The 21,953-nt window shown below is 42.1% G+C and overlaps 1 protein-coding gene across 9 annotated transcripts in view; it reads right to left on the bottom strand.

Annotated features, from left to right (window-relative positions):
- The window catches only part of ADGRL3 (adhesion G protein-coupled receptor L3), a 488,009-nt gene that overhangs the window by 100,330 nt on the left and 365,726 nt on the right, over positions 1 to 21,953 (bottom strand). For all 9 annotated transcript variants that reach the window (XM_042871027.1, XM_042871034.1, XM_042871026.1 and 6 more), the window contains 2 exons: positions 2,797 to 3,102; positions 708 to 811 (listed from right to left, as the gene is read on the bottom strand). In XM_042871027.1, the coding sequence (XP_042726961.1) occupies positions 708 to 811; positions 2,797 to 3,102 (410 nt within the window). The remainder of the gene's footprint in view (positions 1 to 707; positions 812 to 2,796; positions 3,103 to 21,953) is intronic.

Genomic DNA, 21,953 nt, shown 5'->3' with positions numbered 1-21,953 from the left:
TAGGAGATGGGAAGGAGAAAGACAAACGGGCTCATCTGTAAGGTCACCTATTCACCAGTGAGCACAAGTGCTCCTGGAGTGCAGTGCCGCTACTGTGCTGCAGCGCAGCTAGCCTGCAACACTGGGACTTTCTTGCTCCTGCTAAAGGAGCAAATAAATCCACACAAATTGCTATAATAAGGATTCAGCCCACAGACTCTGTGGCGTAAACACACATCTGGTCTCTGTTTGTAATGAAATCAGCTGAAAGCACCACTGTGCATTAATAACAAAAATGTTCAACATATTGCTACCAAATAAGCTCTGCTTGTCTTGAACTTCCATTGTCACATGTTAATGCACTTTTAACAGTGATAAATGATGAAGTGCTACAAAACATTCATCAAGGGACTTAGGAGTAAAAAGTAACACATTACTGCAGTGTTATTTTCTATTCTACTAGTCCTTTTACAATTGGGAAAAAAGAACAAAAAGTCAGTAGCACAATGCAAACATTTCATACTGAGCTTGCCTTTCTTCAGTACAGATTTCTCAGCTACAGGATTTATCCTGCACTGCATGGAAGGAGAAAATCCTTGGAGATGCCTGCAGAGGAAAGTTTCCTTTTGCAATAAGTTGGCATTTTCATATGCCCACCCACCACCTCCTCCTCCCTCTTCTCGCCACAAACAAGAACTGCACACAGACTTGGTTGTGGAAGGTTTTACCTTCTGAGTGATGTGGTTGATCCAGGGAGAAGAGCAGTTGCTGAGATCTGGTCCCTGGGGCTCCCAGATTCCATCTGGTGCAAGACACCGGAAAGTTGCAACACCTGGAAAAGGAAAGCCACTGCGTTCAGTGTTACTGATCACATACTTGACTTCATCAGATAAAGACTATGGACAGAGGGCTTTGCTTCAGGTCAGGCAGGATAAGTTCCCAGGCAATAAGAAAGTGAAGCTGGATCTCAATCACTGAGCCAGCACCCCAAGTGCTGGCCTAGCCATTTTGCCTGCCCTGCCCCACCACTAATGTCTCAGGATCAGATCACAAGCTTCTACTTCCTTGTCCCCTGATGTTTTATGAATATTTTACTGCTCTGGATCTTCATTAAACCATTTGGGTGGAAAAAATAAAAAACTTTAAGTGCTATAAATGCTAAGATTAATGCTGAGTTTTATCATCCATCCCTGACCATCAAGACAGACATTAGAGGAGAGTTTTGTCTGGCATGAGCCTCCCAGATCCCAGCTGCAAAAGACAGTAAAGAGTTTCGGGACAAAGAGAAACACATCCAAAATGGTGCAGCTAAAGACTTCTAAAAAACAAGAAAGCAGAAAGCCAGTACACAGATGAAAGACTCTGCATCCTGTAAAGCACTCTGCCCTGCAGAGCCAAACTTTTCAACAGGGGAGTGAATTACATACTAGGTCTGATGGCAGTGCCGATTAAAACCAGTGAGGGTTTGCTGATGCCTTCAAAGGGAGTGGGAAGAGGCCCACTGCTAACGTACCACAGCTTTTAACAAATGACATGAATCACTGAAAACAGAGATCAGAAAGGCTTATTGCCTACTCCAAACCGTCAACAAGCTGGGTCTGTTCTTTTTTATTTTCTTAGCTATTTTCGTGCAGTCCTTTGCTCTTCTGCTCAGAAAATAGCTCTCTGCATCCAACCTTCATTTTCCCTTTCTATCATTTTCCCTTCTTGCAGTTTCAGTTCAGACTACCTCTTCCTCTCTCTGGGAACCACACCATACCTTTTTACCAAGCAGGGCTGAGTAAAAACATTCTTTACGTACTCTCACCACTGACGTCTTTCTATGCCTCTTATATTTGAGGTACATTTTACCACCGTGATCTCACTGAATTCAAGAGAGAGTCAGAATTTGAATACACAGGTGTGAATGGCTCTCCAGGGCAGTGGAGTGGAGAATTAATAGTCTCCTCTGCAAGCCAGATCCCTCCAGCCCTTATTTTCAGGCAATTTCCTCCATCTTCCGATTTCTTCCTGGCAAGCAAGTTTTCAGGGCATGACACCAAGACTAGCTTGAAAAATAAGTTCTTTTTGAAAACAGCATTTGTTAAAATAGGGTAAACTAAAACCATATGCCAAAGCCCACTGTTCAGTCAACTGTGTTCTGATGTGGACAGAAAATTTCCAAAAGCAAACTTTTGGGAGAAAACAACTGACAGGAGAGTAGAAGAAAAGAAGCAAGATGCAACAAGCTGTAAAGCATTTTGAAAGATTTGGCTTTGTTGCCACTCTGCTTTCCCTGCTGATGGCACCAGATACTGGCTGTTTGGAAAAATCATTCACGTTGGTTGAGGAGTCCAGTCAGGGAATAGCTCAGAAAGGGTAGCCATAACCTTTGGAATGCAAACAGTGAGGTACAGAGTTTTGGTAAAATATATGCTTTGTTGTTTTTCTTCTTCTCCAAACAAATGAAGTGTCAGCCATCAACATATCAGTCAGTGAGTTCAGAGGATACAAATACAGACAGAGCAGGGAAAAAAGGTACAGTACATACAGCTTATGGAGACAAGATTTCCTAGAGTGCATCATGCTCAACTTGTTAGCTTCATCTCTCCTTCAGTGAGAGCCTGCAATGACAAGGATCCTGTGCAATGTGCTTAGCAAATGGAGGCTTTGGTCAGGCCATAATCCACCAAAGTAACACAGAGCTGACAAAGGGCAGCAACGTACTTCATTGTTGAATGTATGCCACAGGAGCCCAGAGCCAACTTGATCTCACACTTGCAGTATCCTACAGACAAATGCAGATGGCTCGCTGTGTCCCCTTAACCCTTCACTCACCTATCGAGCCCATGGGACACGGTTGCTTTGCCATTTGTCCCTGCCGGGTCCGAGACCACATAATATCACGGGCTTCCATAGGGTCGCAGCTCTCGGCACCAGCTGGGGGGAGCTGGGAGGAGGCGGGTGGGAGGTGCGTGGTCATCTCATCAGGAACATCAGCCATGGGTGAGGGCATGCTGGTGCTCCTGTTCCTCCTACCCAAAGCTGAGGTGGTGGTGGGGCGGCCAGTGCTGCTGGTGGCCATTCGTGGTGTGGTGCTGGCAGTGGTGCTCACCGGGCCCAGTGCCCCTGATGTTGATACCCCTGAAACAGAGCCAGAGCAAATTAAAGACAGGGAGGAGAAAAGGGAGACAGTGTGCACCCAAGCTTCGACCCAAGGAAGTCCCATCTGCCTGCCATCCAGAGTGGTCTGCTGGCTATAGCAGGAGCTACAATTAGAGCAGTGCTTGCTGCCTTTAAGAGGAACAAAGCTAGGGAAGTATATAGGGGAGTACTGACTCCCAGTGCAAAAATGATTTTTTGAAAGCACTAGCATCTGATAAAAATAAAGCAGAATTTCATGCCCTCTCCATTTTTCTTTCTGGCATTTTAATGTAAAAATCTTATTTTCTGTCTTTTAGGGAGCATTTAGCACAGAAGTGCTTTTAATTTTCTATTTTTGTTGTTGAAAGCCCAGCTGGTTTGATCAGGAAAATACAATAAAAAAGCTCTGCACCACAAACCCATCTCCTAAAATACGAAGAATGGCAGCAGAAGGAAGGATCAACACAGGACACTCTCTGGAGTAAGTTGCTCATTTTCTCCCTCATGCCTTGCTGCCCAGTCCTGACACCGTGCTCAGCCCCTCAAGCAGCAGGCTGTGTGGCAGCACAAAGGCACACAGTAACCCAGCCACATCCTCAGGGGTGTAATCCTCAGAGGCTATTTCATTTAAACAGGCTGGGCATCCGGCAGCAAGAGGTGGAAAACTTGCTTTTGAAATGTCTTTTGAAACTTGTCCTGCACCCTGCCACAGCTGTACTAAGTGTGGTAAACGCTGAAGATTTTGCCTCCTAATTAGACCAAGGTCTTGACACTGGTTGCAGATTTGCATGGACTTCTTCATCTCTTGCCCTGAAACTTCAGGTGGGAAAACCACGTCAGGCTCCCTCCAATTGTCCTACCATTCCCCCATACCCAGCTCATATAGGATGCTGCTTCTCCCATCTCCCAGAGATAAGTGTCCTCCCGCTTCTCTTAACATAACACTTCTACTCCCACCAAATACTAGACTTTCACAACTGTCCCACCAATCTCCCCAGCAGTATAGGCAGAGCAAGCCAAAGGAGAACCTATGGATAGCAATCCTCCTTGTCTGATACCAGTCCCCCTCAAATTTCCATGCCACAACAGCTCCTTAATATCCCATCTCTCCCTGCAGCCACAAGTCTCTCAGTGACACAAGTCGTTTCACATCCAGCAAAAGGAATCTGAGTTTTTATATTAAAGACAGCCATGTGTGAATGCCAGCCTAGCCAGAAATTAAAATTAAATGCGAGAATCACCCTGTTGCCCTGAGCACCAACCCCCCAGCTACTCAGCTGTGTGAGCAGGCTCAGTGTGCGAGCTCCCAAGAGCCGAGACCTTTTCTTTTAGCACTGATGAAGCAGACCATGCTCGCTATTAATGCCATATTAGTTATTAATGTATAATGATATTGCTGTCACTGGAGTTCAGGTAAATGTTCGTTCAAGTCAACCTATTTAAAGCACAGAGATGCTTGCCTCTAGTGTAGAACAGGAATTTTTCCATGTGAAAGTATTTCTTTTTCTGTGTGATTTAAGTAATTTGCCTGTGCAAAGACCAGTTCTTCTGCCCCAGGAGAATCAATAATGTGGCAGCTGAAGCACACGCTTGCTCTGGTTGTAGTTTCAGTCCAACTCCGAGAAATTCTCTACACAGACTCTAAGTCAGAAGCATAATAAAAGTAATTTTCTGATGGACCAGTATTGTTGCTCAAGAAAGCATTCAATTTAAAAATTCCAGCTCTGTGATTGTTTTGGAAAATGAGATTATCTTCTTGCCCAGCCTCCAAAAAGGCAACTGGTAGTGCTGTAGGCACTAAGTCAGCTGAAGATGAGGACACAAGTTAAGGAGCCCGATCCAATTCCTGGACTCCCACGCCACGGGCTTTAGTGCTGCTCTTTTTGTGCTGCCATAGCAGCACATCAGATGCCTGCACACCAATTCCTTGTTCTTCACTTTCAGGTTAGCTGTGGTCATGTGGGATTGGCCTGACTTGGGTTACGGGCCCTGGCAGTAGACTTGTGCCTGTCAGCACAGGAGGCTGCGGTTTGTGCACATGCGTGCATATACGTGCACACGGCTTGCTCAAGGTTTTGGGAAATGTTGACATTTCAGCAGTCACAAAGCTCGTTCATCAAAATTTTCAGCTTTCTCCTACCACCTCCTTTCTACCGGGTTTGAATGAATTCCAAAAAACACAAAGTAAAACCCTGCAGACATTGACAGATTTCTTCTAGTTTCTGCTCAAAGCTGTGCAGGATCACCAAGCAGCACACAATTTCCATCTGACATTACAGGGAGGATCAAAATTTGTAGAGAACTTCAGCAAAAACTTATCTGGTTTTATTACAGCAGGCCTTGCCAGGAGTATATACTTTATTTCTTCATAACAATGATTAGTTTGATAAATCACAACGTGCAGCAATTCAGCCATTTAGTCACGTAATAACAAGGTATTTTCCATTTGCAAAACGAGCTACATCATGTGCTACAGGTGCAGAAGTATCAAATAGAAACAGCAGATGCTGTAAATTAGCCTTGAAATAATTTCTACAGCCATTTGAAAGCCGATGGAAACTCGATATGGAAGCATATAGGCATATGGAAGCCTATGGATCTTGAGGGGGCAACGCAAAAGAAAGATTAGTTGAAGCTTAAGAAACAACAGAAGTCCTAAAAATGAATTGTACGGAGTTCAGTTCAGACCACAAAGAGGCAGCACAGGGCAGGAGGTAATGGCCTTAATCTGTGTGAGGGGAGGCTCAGGTTGGATATTAAGAAACATTTCTTGTCAGAAAGAGTATTGATTCACTGGAACAAACTGCTCAGGAAGGTGGTGCACTCACCATCCCTGAAGGTATTCAAGAAACGTGGAGATGTAGCATTGAGGGACATGGTTTAGTGGTATTGTGGCGATGGATTGATGGTTGGACTAGATGATCTTAGAGGTCTTTCCACCCTTAATGATTCTACGAGCACGATGAGTGAGCACCCAGGAGCTCCCCTCAACCTGCTTGCAGGGGTACTGCATTTTTGAATTTCCACTGACAATCACGGAGCATGTTGCAGCAGGATGGCTTTGGAATAGCTCTGCCAAGCTTCTTGTATCAGTTACACGTGAAGGACTTAATAGTGTTTTCCTTTCAATAAATAAATAAGTAAAATATTTTGTCCTTCAAAACCCCTTAGCATTGCTGCCAAAATTTCTTGGAGGGCTTGTTCTTCTGTCTTTTTTCTCGTAATACTGGGCTTTTTCTCTGGTCTTAAAAATCACAGCTCTGCCATTTATGTAGCATAAATTATAGGAAGGCATAAAAGAGCTGACCTGACATGGCCTAAATACAGTGAGAGACAAGGGCGGCACTGAGTTCAGCTCAAAGTTCTGATCATTCCGTTGCTCGATTTGGAAATGAGCCCCAGTGAATATGACCACCATCACCACCAAGCTGCAGAAGCCCTGCCAGTTGCTCATTTTGCTCACAGAACTGTGTGCTTTAAAACCAAGTTAATTGGTTAGAAGGGGCAGAACAAGAGATCAGCATCATTTACATATAAATGATTCTCAGATCCAAGCAAAACTGCAAATAGACTGCAACCTGTGCACAATTACCTAAGTTCTACAGCACAGAACAGAGATCAAAACTCCAAATTATCTAAGGCTGCCAATATACTGCAAACCTTTAACTCAGAGAAAAGCGGCTTTGGTTTAGAACACATTAATAGAAGGATTCTTCAGATAATATTTCATAATACAATTCTTGTTCACAGACAGGCAGTGACCTTTAAAAATCAACAAAACTATTACAACCTGGAGCATATAATCTTGAATATTTTACTTTACTTAAAGCTTTCTTTAACCATGTTGTGCCATATGAAGACTTTAAAAATAAGTTTTAGGTAAGAAATCAGTTTTTACTCCTTAACTTCCAATCCCAAATATTCACAAGATTTTACCAACTTCAGTTCCATGAAACATGGCCACAGCACGGCGCTGGGATGAATATTTCCAGTATTCCTAAGGTACCAAGCTGCAGCCATGGAAACATCTCTTTCCTAGAAGAAACCCAAAGCAATACTTCATCTTTTTTTTTTTCTCTGCTGCACTATTTATAGAGAAGGCACTACTGGCAGAAAACTAAGTTTTGCCATCAGTCAGACCAGAGCTGCATTTCCAACGTCCACGGGGAGTAATTGCAACTCCCAGAGGAACCTCTCTCTGTTCCCAGAGCATTTACTAGCAAGAAAAAAGAAATGGTCAATTTTTCCCTTCTTTCTTACCCTTACACAGAGGCCCATTCCCCTGGAGGGGAAATTATGCATGACCAATGGAAAATCATGGGAGGAATTTATTAACAGATTAAAAAAAATCAAAACGTGTAAGCGAGGGGTTCTTTCTTTCCCTTCCCTATTTCCTTCTCTTCCTCTTTTTTGGTCTAAAATGACAATGTAGAATTGACCACTACTCCCTATCAGCCACTGGGACAATCCAGCACAGATGATGCTTTTCCCTTCTGCTTTCTCCACATCTTTTTGGTGCTCCCAGATACAGGAGACTGCTTTTTTCAGAGGATTTAAAAGTGTTTTCCTATCACAAAAGCTTGTGCAAAGCAGACCATTTCAGGCAAGAGCATTTGAGATCACTTCCTATCTCCTTTTTGCCTGATGTTTTTTTTTCTTTCTGCACCCAGTAATCCAGCCTATAACCCACCTCACTAAATAATGGGTATGCTTTTAAAAAGACACAATGATTTTTCTGTCCCATGCATGCAGATAGATAGATAAGTAGCTTTCTCAAAGCAATCCTGCCCTTGGAGCAGAACTCAAGGTACAACTGATCCAAGGGGTTCAGCTTCTGCAGGAGTACAGCGTTCCATTATTTTTTTTTTTCATTTTTTCTTCTACTGAACAATAGTGGAAGTTGTATTTATATAGCAGTGAGAAAGAGTAGGCAACTTTTGAAAGAAGCAGCAAAAAATCCTAAACTCCCTATCACATAAATGCATCTTCTGGGAATTATTTTTCTACCGGCATTTTCAAATGCACTTGAGAATATAGTCTGAAAAAAAAATATTATTTGAAAAAAATACATATTCCTGTTTTCTTTTGCCTATTTTTGTTTGGGGGGGGGGGCCCCCCGGGGAAGCTTTTCTCCGAACTCTCTTTGAAGTCAGAGCAAAGGATGACTGAAGTCAAGAAGCACCAACGTTGAATCTTGCACACACACTGCCATCCATAAGAGCTCCAGGAGCAGGCATCCAGTAACTCAGCTCAGAACACTGGCGCTCCACAACGTTACATCAAGTAGAAAACGCTCCCCTGTAAAACCATCTCATACTGAAAGTCCACTGGAAGACCAAAGGCCACACTCCAGTGCCACCCAGGAGTTGCAGCACAGAGAATCAACAAGGAGAGATTAAGTCCTAAATTACATGCAGCTCCTTTCATGTGTTTGAGAGAAACCATGGTTTATTTTTATTGCAGGAGAAGGCCAAGAAGGCTTCACATCAAACATCTCAACAGCTCTCGCCTGTACTCACACATGCAGTTATTTGTAGAAGCTGAGCCAGAATCCTATGTGAACATAACAGTTCACACGCTGTTTTTGAAGGGGTTTGGTTTGGGGTTCTTTTGGTCATTGGGAGCTTTGTTGAAGGAGACTGACAAAATGCTCAGAAAAACCTTCTGTAGGAACAAAGAATAGGTATGTGATAGCCCCAAAGTGTTCAGTGCTGCATATTGTCTTGAACAATGTGACTGTGTGCAGACCTGGGCTCCAGAAAGGTCATATGAAGTATTAATGCATACTTACAGGTAGGCAGCTTCCCCACTGTCTGTGACAGTGGAGGAGAACACTGAGAGACAAAAGGTCCATTCTCTCGTGGATGGCTGCCGAGTGGAAACACCCTTTCAGGATTTTTTTTGTTTTTCTTCTCTTCTAGCATGAGATTGTGAATCGTGCCCAATGCTACTCTACCCACACATAACTATTCTACAGAGCCTGGATGGATGCTGCAGTACGTATAGGGCAGATGTTGACTACGTTCCCAGCACTAGGGAAAAACTTTCAGCTGTGGTCCAGGATCTGGTGCAAACTCAGCTGTTTCACTGCACTTCAAGCTGGGTTCACAAAACTCTTTTTTTCCCCCACGAATCTTAGTTAAAGCATTTAAAATTAACCCAAAAGATGAAGAGTGAGAGCAAAATCATCTCAACAGGCTCAAATCTGATCAATGTGCACAAATTCATCCTTTCACACTGCACTACAAATCTGAGCAGCACAATTAATTCATTCAAAGCAACCACCACATGGGTCCAATTTCCAACAGGCAGAAACTATGTCTACTAAAGCCCATTTAAAATATAGAATTCTGGTTATGACCATACATTTCTGATGATGATCAATTGTTCGTTATGCATGCTGAATTGATACGGAATAGTCAAGCTTTGTGAAAAATATTCTAGCTATTATTGCAAACTTCCACACTGCCTGATAAAACTAAGAACCCAAAATCCAATTTATTTTTTTTTTATACTTATTTTGGTGGGGATAATGCACCAACTTTAATGCTCTTGTAGGGTTTTTTTTGTGCACGAGCGCTTAACATCTTTCTGGCTCCCAGCAGCTCTTGGTGTCAGGCCCCAACTTAGTCATCATTTCTTTTTTTAAATTTTCTCTCTCTTACTCAAGAAATTATGGGATCCTGCTTGAAACGTGTTGCTTCAGAGACATTACACAACATTTAACCTATTATTAGTATAGGGCTAAAGCACACCAGCATACCTAGCAATCAGAAATTAAATTCTACAGCATATGGGCATCAGCTATCGTCTTTACCATGGTCTTCTTAATACCAAACTGCAGTGGCCAAAAACAGTACTGGTAGCCTTTGCTCTGTTTTTCTATCCACAATCTCCATCAAATCCACCACTGTGTACCTCTTAAATCCTTCAGTGCCCATCCAATGAAGGTATTATCACCATATTGCTGCTTCCAGTCTTTGCAACTCATCCTGAACATTCAGGAAGAAATATAACTGGACAATCATATGCAAGACAACAAATTAGCAATTTTTTTTTAACATAATGCTGTAATGCTGTTAGAAATGCAGATAAACTATGCCCATAGGATGCCTGGTAAACAGGAAAAGATTACAGAAGAGCTGATCTAATAGACAGTACATCAGGATTTATTATAAATGGACTAATCTAATAGGTTTGAGAGTTCAGTTCAAGAGCTATTTTTAGGCAATCTAGCTTTAAATCGCTCTAGTTTTCAAAAACACTGTCAGATGTAGCTGCATTTACTTTGAATTTATAGACTTTAACGTATAAAATCTGACGAATACTTTTTTAATCCACATATTATTTCACACAAGGGGGGAAAAAAAACATTCAATCCACTTTAAGGGCATACCAGCTGCATATTATTACTGAACGTATGGAGTGAACTTCTAACCTCCTAAACAATCTCTGTCCCCTGGCATGATTCACAACCATCAGAGCCAGTGGTGCAGATCTTACGCACTGTCTTCCAACCTGAATCCTTCAAACTCTATTAAAGAGAAATCCAGTAGGAATTCCTCACTATCTCATTGTTAGAGAAATCACTTTTGATTTCAATAACAGGTGCTGTCAGATTTTCATTCAGACCATGCTAGAGTAGACACATGAGCACTATGCTTACAGATGCTAAAGATTTACTGGAGGCTAAGCTTTCTGGGTTTGTTTTTTTTCCTTTTAATTAAACTATGTGTACATTTTATCCATGCAAGCTGAAACCTTTAGTCTCTATGCAAAAGAAACATGTATGTAGCGATTAAGAGGGGAAAAGCAGTTTTTCCCATCCATTTAGCAACAGATGTAGCTTCATCTAATGTGTATTTCCTGCCCTTTACCTACACTCCTGCATCTTGAATCGAACAACTTTCATGTACTCTGCAGAGGCAGTGCCAGATGGAGCTGGTCCTTCTCCAGCAGTTCTCCACCTCTGCACTTGTGCTGAATGGAAAAAAGAGCAGAAGTCACAAAGCGACTGTTTACGTCCCGGCATTTTCTGACCTACCCAATCAACATGATGAGTGCTTCCAGGTGCCAAAGGCACTCAGCTTATAAGGCTAGTTGAGATGTTTCTGTAGTGCAAGCTACAAACATAACTTTAATACGAGAAAACTATCATCTTCAAGTAGTTTCTGTTCATCTGTGTGTGTAATAACTCCAATCTAGATGTTAGTCAGCGAGATGGCCAAATGCATTCAGATAAATGCCTTGGACTCTTTTAAACATATCAATCTGCCTGCGAAATGGCTGGATAGTTACTTTCCAATTTGTGAGATAGTTCAAAGGCCGTAAATAAAAAAAGAAATTGGACAGCTTTCAAAAGTTCAGATTAGAGTTTTCAATTCTCAATGATTCGGAGCTTCCAAGCTACACTGCTGTGATCTGCATATGAATATTTAAAACCTGATTGTGCAGTGCTTTTATCTTGAAGAAGAAAGTAGAGTACAACCAAACCTGAGCAGACAACGTTGCCATAGCTTCAAGATGGTGAGTCCCCAGCCCCGCAGCACACATGGGTGCAGACATGAGTGAGCAGCTTCTGACTCTGCTGCCTCCCATTTGATCTGGAAGATTACAGTGACAAAGGCTGCTTTGTGCATTTGCTCTGCATCTCGTCTTACACCATTACATTGTCCTTCAATCCTAGCTGCACCAAGGCTCAGGATTTGAGGCCTCTCTCAGTTCTGCACATCACTGTTAGGCTTACAAGTCAGCCCCAAAGCCCAGCATTTTAAATGCAAACACAGTCCACAGGCGCACTGGACAAATGAATTGAAAAAAAGAAATGAAAGGAGCCCCAAAATATAAAAGGTGGAATTGGGGGATTCTTATACCCATCCTTTCCCAGCCCCTTTCAGGACTGACTTCTTTAACATGTATGTCATGCTGCATTTCCAGACATGAACTGGATATCTAGAAGCTAGACCTACTAGTTATACAGAAGATGTTAAACCCATACTGTACTTTAAGCATCCTTTGGAGCAGCAAGGACAATAAGCCTGACTGCAAAAGATCACCTTTTGTCTTCCACCGCAACTGCCTATTTTATTCTCTTGCTATACAACCCCATTGGTTATTTCAAACCTCATTCAGAAAACCAAATCCTTCTCCAAAGCTGCCAAGTGATTTTTTCCCCCCCTCTGCAGTGCATTTGCTCTGCAGAGTCTTTGACTGCATTGGCTTCTATATTATTTATTTATTCAATGTACCCTCGCAAGAAAAACAGCCTGAACTATGAGAAGAGCTGATAATTCAAACCAGCAGAAATAGGGAAATGCTGAGAAAGGCTGCCTTGTCTTGTCCTGCAAAGATGCTCTCTTACATCTTGGTGTGGATACCGTGTTAAGATCTCTCCCATAAATGAGTGCTCCTGAAGAGAGAGCTGCTACAGACTCATTCTCTCAGCGAGGTCTCATCTTGCATCCTGTCATTCGCATTCAGCTAATGCTCTCACCCAACTTGCCAGTGGTTGCCTGTGGCATAATGGATGGAAGGAAGAGAGGGAACAAGCCTGTGCTAAACAGAAAAAGTCTGTCATGAAAGCAAATTCTAAGAAGCTGACAAAACTCCATTGTGAGAATATCAATATTCAGCTACATTAAGAAATAAAGCAGTTTCCCTGACAAAACATAAAACACTGTTTAGCTTCCTTCCAAAACTCTTTAGTACTTGTGTAGAAATGTCAATATTTTGTAAAGCTCAATTCTAATAGCTGTATTCATGTTGGCTCAGGGATCTGCCTAAACAATGCTTAACTAGGGAACTAGCGTCTAAATTTGCTTTATAGCTATCTGATGTTCTGCAGAGGGCTTTCACAACAAGAGAGACATTAATATTGTGAAAAACACATTTGCCTTAGCAAAGCAGATTTATAACAAACAAACTGTATAACCTACAAGTAATTTTAAGTTGAAGCAAAGTGGGTAATGGTTTCAATCAAGAATTTGATGCTTGTGGACACAGGCAACTTAGTACACTGTGAAATCCATACTGATGCCCTAGTAAGCCTGCTACACAAGCACTGCTCACCTGCATCCTGGGGGAAGAGAGGACCTGTGGGTACGAGCAGCGATGCTGAATGGGCATTCACGTGTCCCATTATCTCAGGGAGATGCAAAGTTTCCAGCCTGAAGGTTCCAGCACTGGAGTCACTGCCTGGGCTTGTTGTCTCTATTGGAAAGTCACAGTGCAAGGCTGAGAGGAGCAAGGAACAGCAACCAGAACCAGAGACAGAGGTTTAGCCCAACTTGTTTGACTTGGCATTGCTAAGGGCTACCAGCACTCAAAAAGTCAGATCTGGCCAAGGTTCAATCTGAAACTCTAATTCATAACAAGATGACAACGCATTAGAACTAAGTGGAAAAGCCTTCAATGTGGATTCCGAGCTTTGCATCTGTCAGCTCTCAAAGCATTCCTGTTGATAGCTAGTTCAGACCAGCACATTGAAATGGAAGTTTAACATTCTTGCAAAGAGGAGAAATACACCCATTGACCTTTTGGCACCTTGAACCAGTCCCAAAGAAAAGACAGACATAAAAAATCTACAAGTGAATGGTGGTGCTGAAATGCAGCTTATTTTAGGATGAAGCCACATGACTGTCTCCTTGGATTTAGCCTCTGGTTTTGCACACAGGCAAGTGCTTAAGTTTAGGCGGTCAGAGGAATTATTGATCAAAACTGGAGCATCAAAAACACCACAGAGGAACATTCTGACGCTGTTGTGCCAGAATAGGGATTTTCTATAATGTCCTTCTGGCCTGGAAGCCTAAAATGCACCTGATCCACTTGGACTACCGAAAAGGAAAGACGCTGTGGATCCCTCCAAGCCACAGTAGAAAGAGAAGTTGGAACTGGCAAAGAAAAGCAGATAAGATGACACAAATGAAGAAAAAAAAAAAAAAAAGTGATATCCTTTAGAGACTTGTAAAATTTGTAAGCTCCTTGCCATTGTGTAATATATATGCTAGTAGAATTAAGTACCTGGCATCACTAAAGAGCAGAAATGTGATCGTTTGTGCAAAAGAATCAAAGGGAAGAAATCGAGGCGTATATATTCAACATGCAAAAAAAGAGGAGAGAAGAGAAAGAAAAAGAAGTCTGATCTGGTCCAGTGCATCTTAAAAATACATCGAGCACCTAGCTCAATGTGCCTTCATTTTTATCTGACCGGAAGACTCAAAAGCATTACAGAAAACCAGGAAAAAAAAAAAAATCAAACTAGTCCAGCAATTTGTATCGGATTCTGAAATACAGCAGAGATGCTTTGTTCAGATATTACTATAAGCATAGGATAAAACTAATGGTACAGTACAGGGCTAGAGAGCTGCTGCACGCTTCTAGCAACAAAGCCTCAGCCTCATTTATAGCTCTCACAGGTAATATAAAATTGGTAAATGCACCAATCTACAGCATGATTATTATTTTCACCCCCTCTTCAGTGTCATATATATTGAAATGCTTTTGTTTAGTAAATATTTTAAATCAAACCATTTAGTGCACGTGTTGGTACCTGTAATGCTATTAGCCCTGAGCCTTTTGCATTCCATGCATGCATTGAGAAGTCCTGTCAATTTGCAGGGAAGTATATTAGCTTTTCTAGTCACTGTAGTGCTTTACAGGTACTAAAACCTCAAAATCCCTAATATTTCACATTATCCAGGCAGAACTCTCATTTTATAACAATGCTAACCCAAAATTTAGCTCACTTATGTCATCAAAAGCAACTCTTCTTCCATTATCTTAAATGTAAATGAGAAAAAGCAGGCAGCTGAAGCAGACAGAATAATTCATAACAAAGAGGAAAACTGTCAGGCTAGGAATGCTAAAAACAGAGCATAATACTGAACTTCTTTGGAAATGAATGAAATAACTGAATTCATGGCAATCAGGCATACATGAGGCGCTCTTTGGAGGTGCCTCACTGCACTGATGGTAACGGGAGCCTACAACATATGGTTCCTTCAATACCATGACTTTCACTGTATATTAAAATCTCCATACCTGAGCCTAGGCTGGAAAGCAGTGCCACACAACACAACAGCAAGCAACTTATGACTCCATCACCTAAAAAGCACCATGTCATCTACAGCAAATCTCTGGGGCACAAAAGAAATGGCAACTGTCTCAACTATTTTATCGGGTTGCTTTAGTTGGCACTGGTTTAGTAAATCAAGGGTGATTACAAAATCCAGAATTGCAGTGTGGATGATGAGAACAGACTCATGGTGGGGAGAAGCAGGGCAAAACTTGTCCCAGAACAGACAATCCAATGGCTTCACTTCCTTCTCCTGCAGAGATCATCATTCACAATTATCCACAACTTGTTCCTGGGAGGTGCTGAGATGTGCCAAGGATTATACAAAAGCAAGGAGGACAAGGGATGCTTTTGTCCCCCTCGTTATAGCATGAGCAAATTACTAGCGAATGAAATATAGGAACCCCCCTTATCAATTAGCTCATTCAAAATATTAGACTGGAGGGACCACTCTTCCCATTTGCACCAAGCTCAGCATGTCCACATTTCTGAGTCCAGCATACAACTCTCTAACTCTCTTGGCAGCAGTCATTTGTTCAAGGTCAGACTCTCTGGCCTACAAGATGCCTTTCCAAATTAAGCTGTTATTTTCCCTTATTAAACTTCATATTTGAGATAAAACAGCGACGCTGATTCAGTTAAACCAGTGCTGTCTCCAGCTCCTGTCAAGAGCAGAGGGCGCAGAAATCTCATAGACTCTAAGATGCTTGGTCAAACAGGCTCCAGTGAACAGCGGGCTGTCACTAAGGGAGATGCAACTTTATTCCAGCAACATGCATCACTTCCAGCTCCAGGGGCAGCAATGAGAAATTACGCTTCCCAGCTGATATTTTGTCTTCCGTAATAGCAGTGTATATCCTGTACTGAAAAGATTCAAGAGCACGCCTAAGAGCAGCTTGCTAAGCATGCCACAAGCTACCTGTACTTCTCAGGGAATGCTGATCCAATGTTAATTTGTCACACATGGCTTTCAGCCCTGAAGCACTGCTGCTCTTGATGGAGACAGCAATGTTGTCCCTGCAAGGAGCTGGTATTCCCTGCTGGTCACCACCACAGAGGGAAAGGGGTGGATATAAGGAGAAAAATTAGCCAGCTTTCAGACATTAATGAGTATTTGGTGAACAACAAATCTGACCAAGCAACTTTGGTTGAAGATGCTCTGATATAAAGGAAATCTTAAGCGTGTGTGAATGAAAGCAAATAAAACACATAAGGAAGGAGCTGAATCTAAAAGCATGTATTAGATTTCTTTCCTCTGTTGCTCTCTGAGCAAATATTGTCCAAGAATATTTGACAATCTGTTTGCCAGCTGAAGTGTGCAGGACTCCGATAACAATATAACAAAAAATTACACGTCAATTTTTGTCAAGCTGAGGCAAGTCTAAGCTGTATTGTTTGCCTAAATGAAAAACAAAACCATGAAAAATTGACCTGGGACAGCACGAGTTTGCGGTAGATGAGTGCTGGAAAGAGGGAGCAAAGGATGTAAAATGAGAATGAAGTGCAAGGACCCTCTCAGCTTAACAATTCCTTTCTCCTGCAATTAATATGAAGTTGATCCTTTTGGGGTTGCTTATTTTCCTTTTTTCTTAAACCTTAACGCCCAGCCTGGCTGGATGAAAGCAGTATGAGCTAGCCAGTATCACTAAACTTTTTTTTTTTTTTTCTGAGACAATTTCCTTGCAGGGATCCTCCAAGTGGGAAATTCGGTGTTAGATTGCCTTCATCAGCCAAAAGAAACATGGGCTCAGCAAGGCTCAGCCCTTGCAGATGATAGGATTCCTGCTGAAAGTTTAGTCTGAAGTTCAGAAATTCCCCAGTCTCCCTTTTACCCAGATTTCTCTTTCTGCATGTTGAATAAAATTTCATTCATGAAGAACCTGCATTACAGCTCTCTGGGCACATTACTGGCTCACTTCCACTACAAGAGATCTTAAATCACTATTTTTAGCTCTTTTCCTCATCCCGGGTCAGTTCCAAAACTTACCACCGCATGTCTCACCTGTCATTGCCTCCAAACCATTTCTCCATCTGCCTCTAAAGTAAAGAGTTGTGCTTTCCAATTTTATTTCTCCATTGTTTTCCAACTGCTTCTCTGTCTCAGAAGAGCCTCTATCAGCAGACATCCTGTCCTAGTCCAGTCCTCAATTCCCCGTTTCCTTAACTCCAAAATCAAAAGTGCTCCTAACGCCAACAAGTTTGGCTTTGATGCCAAATCTTCATGCCTGATCTCTCAAAAAAGTTCAGAAAACAGTTTATGGTTCTGTGTCCAGGTGGATGCTGGTGATGAGCGGTGTTCCCCAGGGTCTGTGGAACCAGCATTCTTTAACACCTTCATCAGTGACATCAATGATGGAATTGAGTGCACCCTCAGCAAGTCTGCTGATGAAACCAAGCTGAGTGGTGCAGCTGACACAACGGAAGGAAGGGATGCCATTCAGAGGGACCTCAACAGACTTGAAAAGTGGGCCCGGGTGAATCTAATGACGTTCAACTCAGCAAAGTGCCTGTGGTGGGGAGGTTGGAGATTCATGATCCTTGAGGCCCCTTCCAACCCAGGCCACTCTGTGACTCCGTGATTCTGCAAACTTATAGCCCAGTACAGGGCAGTGCCTTCAGTTCTCATTTATGCATTATCGTAAGGATTACCTTGGGTACTCTAAAAGAACAAAATATTACCATTTACAGTTATCTTATCAGAAAGAAGAAAAACAAGTCCTGAGAAGGGTAGGAGATGACTCCTCAGTGACCCCACAGCGACTGTGTCCAGAGGACATGACAGTGATGGAGTACTGTTTTGCCCCATCACGGCAGGAGCTCACTGTCACTTGCCCACCAACTCGGCCCAGCACTGCAGCCCTGGAAACTGTGGCATCCATCATCTTCTTTTCAGTAAAGCCCTTGCTTTGCTTTGGTAGTATTTGTGTCCTAATTGTTAGCCAGATCTCCTCCTTGCCTCTTTGCAGACCCCTAGGGAATGCTGAGGCTCAGCTGCTCTGATAGAGCCACAGAGTTTGAAAAATTGCTTCGCTTTTCCCTAAGTGCTCCTGCACAGAACAGAAATGCACAGGGCCCTTCTGCCCAGGGCTTCAGATCCCCAGTGCATGCCTCAAATTCTCCTGACAAATCTTTTCATATTCCAGGTAGGAGGCTAATGGACCAAAGGAAGCACACCCGAGAACTGAGGGCAAATTAAACTTCCCAGGCATTTGCTAACATTTATCAACATCTTTCCTTCAGCAAAACCCAGCACAGCAGGATACTGCAAAGGGAAAGAAAAAGCCTTCTTACTGGCTGATGTTCTATGTCCCAGTGGTAATAGTTGCTGAATTACCACTTTCTCCACCTTTGGTGAGCCATAACCAGCAGGGTAGAGCTAAAGTCTGATTCCAAGATGGAAACACCATTAAATCCCCCCACCCCTGGAACTAGATGAACAGTGAGACAAACTATCTGTGTTTGCTTGTATGTTCATATATTTCTATATACTCTGACCACAAAACAAATTACAATTAGAGTTAACTGCATGTGATGAAATGGCACATAAAAAAGGATGTGGCAGAAGATTTGTACTCGCAACACCTGTCTAATTGGCATCCTTCAAAAGTGTTCTATTTTTGTTTGTTTATATGTTTTTTGTTTTTTAGAAAGACAAGCTAGACTACATACGATATCCATAAGAACTTTTGTGATTTGAGCTTCCTCGGGGTAGGTGTGCTCTATCAGAACTGTAGACAAAGGCCAATTTTGGCCAACAATACCTGAGCTTACTGAAAAAAAGTAAATGAAAAGTAAATTATAAGATACTTGATCCTCTAACAACTAAGTGTGAAGCCAAAGACATCTTTCAAAGACCAGAATATATTTTGCAGAACCAAACTTTCCAATATAACAGATGTGTCAGCCAAGTCTTCCACACTGTATGTCTCTGCCTGCCATACTGCCATGGGAGCACATTGAAGCCCTGTTTATACCCTCCTTCTTGCAAGGCATCCCCATTTTTGCCTTTGGAATACTCCCATAACACTGTCCTTGGTGGGCAGGTTGAGCTGAAAGGCTTCCCTTACCCTTAATTTATGCTCACACTATTGTTTCCGTATGAAATAAAAAAACAAAACACAGAAAACGAATAAGACATTTAGGTCGAGGCTTTCATAAACAGTATCCTAATGGTAGTGTCTGAGCAAGTGGCCCAATTTAAAAATACTAAGAGAACATTATCTCTCACTGTCTTCAGAAAGTATTGCTCTGCATCCAGCTTTTTCATGTATCAGGTTGTTTAGAGCTCTCGGTTTTACTTGCCTTTTGAATTTCATCTAAGCATATCACAGGTTCAGTACTGGCTTTTGTGTTCAAACTGACGAACTTGTACACATGAGGCTAGAGCTAAGAATGCCCTAAAAAAGAAAATAGGCATGCTTTTCACTCAGCCAAACAGGGAAGCTGTGGCTACACTTTGCAATGCTTTCATTACCCCTGAAATTCCTGTAAGTTACTGGGAGGAAACCACAAACAAGCACTTCAACTTTGACACATGCACTCCAAAATCTGAATCTAGAGGTATCTCTCTCCCTCAGTGACAAAGGAAACCAAATGAGTAGTCCAGGCCAGCTCAAGGTGGTTGAACACCTCCTATGGTTTGCTACCACTGCACGTCATATCTTTGCATTCATAAGGTCAAAGTCCATTATGGGCAGATAAAACTAGTGCTTGTAGCTAGAGCAGCATCTCAGTGCTGAGAAGCTCAGATCCACTTTGCAGAGCCTGAAGAGAGACTGTTTCTCTCCACTCACTGGCAAAGAGCCCTTTGACAGCCTACATGTACCTTCTGCCTCCCACTACACTGGTAGAGAACCACACCAATTGCCTTTGGCAGTTGAAAAAAAATCTCTTTTCTTATCAGCTTTTTAAGAAGTTCCACTGCTGGAAATAGCATTTCTATCCATGTATTCTGGAATTACATTGCACAAGTACTCTAGAGATCTTCAGAAAGTACAATGAAAAATGGTGCACATTGCATCAGAAGTGAATGAGATCGATAGCTTTGAAAAGCATTTATATTTTTTAAAAACAAAAATTGAAATTATTAATAATAATGAGACATAGGTATGCTAACTCTGTTAACACGGTAGTGCAGAGCACAGCAACATACAGGCCCCAGTTCAGCATAAACCTTAAGCCTAGGCTGAAGGTTATTTAAGCCTACACTTCAGAGTTATAGGACAAGCTGAACTCCTTTCCTCCCATTCACTCCCACACTCTCTGGAAGACGAAAACAAAAGGCAGATCAGCACCAAAAGACAGGACAGAATTAACATGGCATCCAGAATCCCTTCCAAGCAGCATCCACCTGGCAACTGAGATCTGCTGAGCCCAGGGCAGATTATAAGAGAAGAAGAGCATATAAAATGCATTTTGCTAAAGACTAGAGAACAAATGAAATCATATATAAGGGATCAAATGCTTCAACAGCACAAGGCAGGCACCGTTCTATCTGCTCTGCCCATCAGCCCAGTCCCAACAACGGGTGAATCAGACTTAATCTTTCTCACAAACTCCACCAAACGCTGTTTCAATTGAAAAAGGCTTAAGGTGAGATTTACTTTTTTCCTCACAAACTCCTGCCACGAGCACTGTCAAGATACTTGCATGCATTAAAAGATGACAGACACGAAATCACAGACTGTGTTATATTTAAACACAACCAGGAATTTCTTTGAAAAAGACCTGCACTGTTCCAAATTTTAATTCAGCTCCCGTTTGTCTAAAACAAGTCTCCTTATCCTCTGCAGCCTCCCTGCGCTTCTGGGCTGCACCAGTGAGGCTGCCACAGCACTACACACCCACAGGGAAAGTGCCTTGTTGTCATTACTCTAAATATACCTATAAAAAAACAGATGAAGGCTTCTCCAGCCTTGTTTGCTGCTTGCGTTTGTCCTCTCCTTGCACCAGGAGCACACACTGGTATCAAAGAGCAAGGCAGTGCTGGAGTTACAGTGTCATAGGCAGAGCTTGAGAGAAAAGGAACATGTAACAGAAATAAATTAGTCTCTTATTGAACAAGGACTTCGTTTCTGAATAAATGCCCTCAAGAGGATGAAAAATCCGTGATGAAAACTTAAGATTTATAAAACATAGCTAATTTGCTAAATTGCCTCAGAACAGAATGTTGGGGTTCTTTGTGTTTTCTTTTTGTTTGTTTGTTTCTTTTTTTTTTTTTTTTTGAAGATTTCCAGCGAGATACCACTGCTCCTTACACAGAGCACTCTAAAAGCCAATAAAACAGTATCTGCTCCTTTGACACTTCACAGAGACACCCAAATGCTCAGTGCTCTGTTGACCTGCGCTGGTGCACCAGGTGCTGGAGGTGATGATCCAACATTCTGGCTATTTGATTAGAAGAGATCTCTGTCCAGTCATTGCTAGTTCCAGGTTTTCAATTTTCCTTTCAGCTGCCAACAAATTTTCAAACACATTATATGCTGCAGATCTTGTGGTTTGGATTTCCTCCAGCACTCCACTAACATCTGCCAAATTCCTGTTAAATCCAACACTAGTTGATGAGCACTTTCCGATGGTGTGAAACCTAATGCAAGAAACTAGTGGAAGCTTGGGAGCAATTAAATTTTAATCAGAGATAAGTTTAGTTTTCAGCATTGTGAGTTATCTCTAGTGTCTAAATACCTAATATATATAATAATCCTCTTCTCCCCTTGTAATCAGCAGTGTCGAGCCACAAAAAGAGAGAAAAGTAACAGCTTAAGAAGTTCCACTCCCA

This window comes from Lagopus leucura, unplaced genomic scaffold (assembly GCF_019238085.1).
Source record: "Lagopus leucura isolate 7727_CA_CO unplaced genomic scaffold, USGS_WTPT01 Super-Scaffold_100004, whole genome shotgun sequence".
NCBI lineage: Eukaryota > Metazoa > Chordata > Aves > Galliformes > Phasianidae > Lagopus > Lagopus leucura.
The sequence above is the reverse complement of the archived record's forward strand: the minus strand, read 5'-3'. Positions and strand labels throughout refer to the sequence as shown.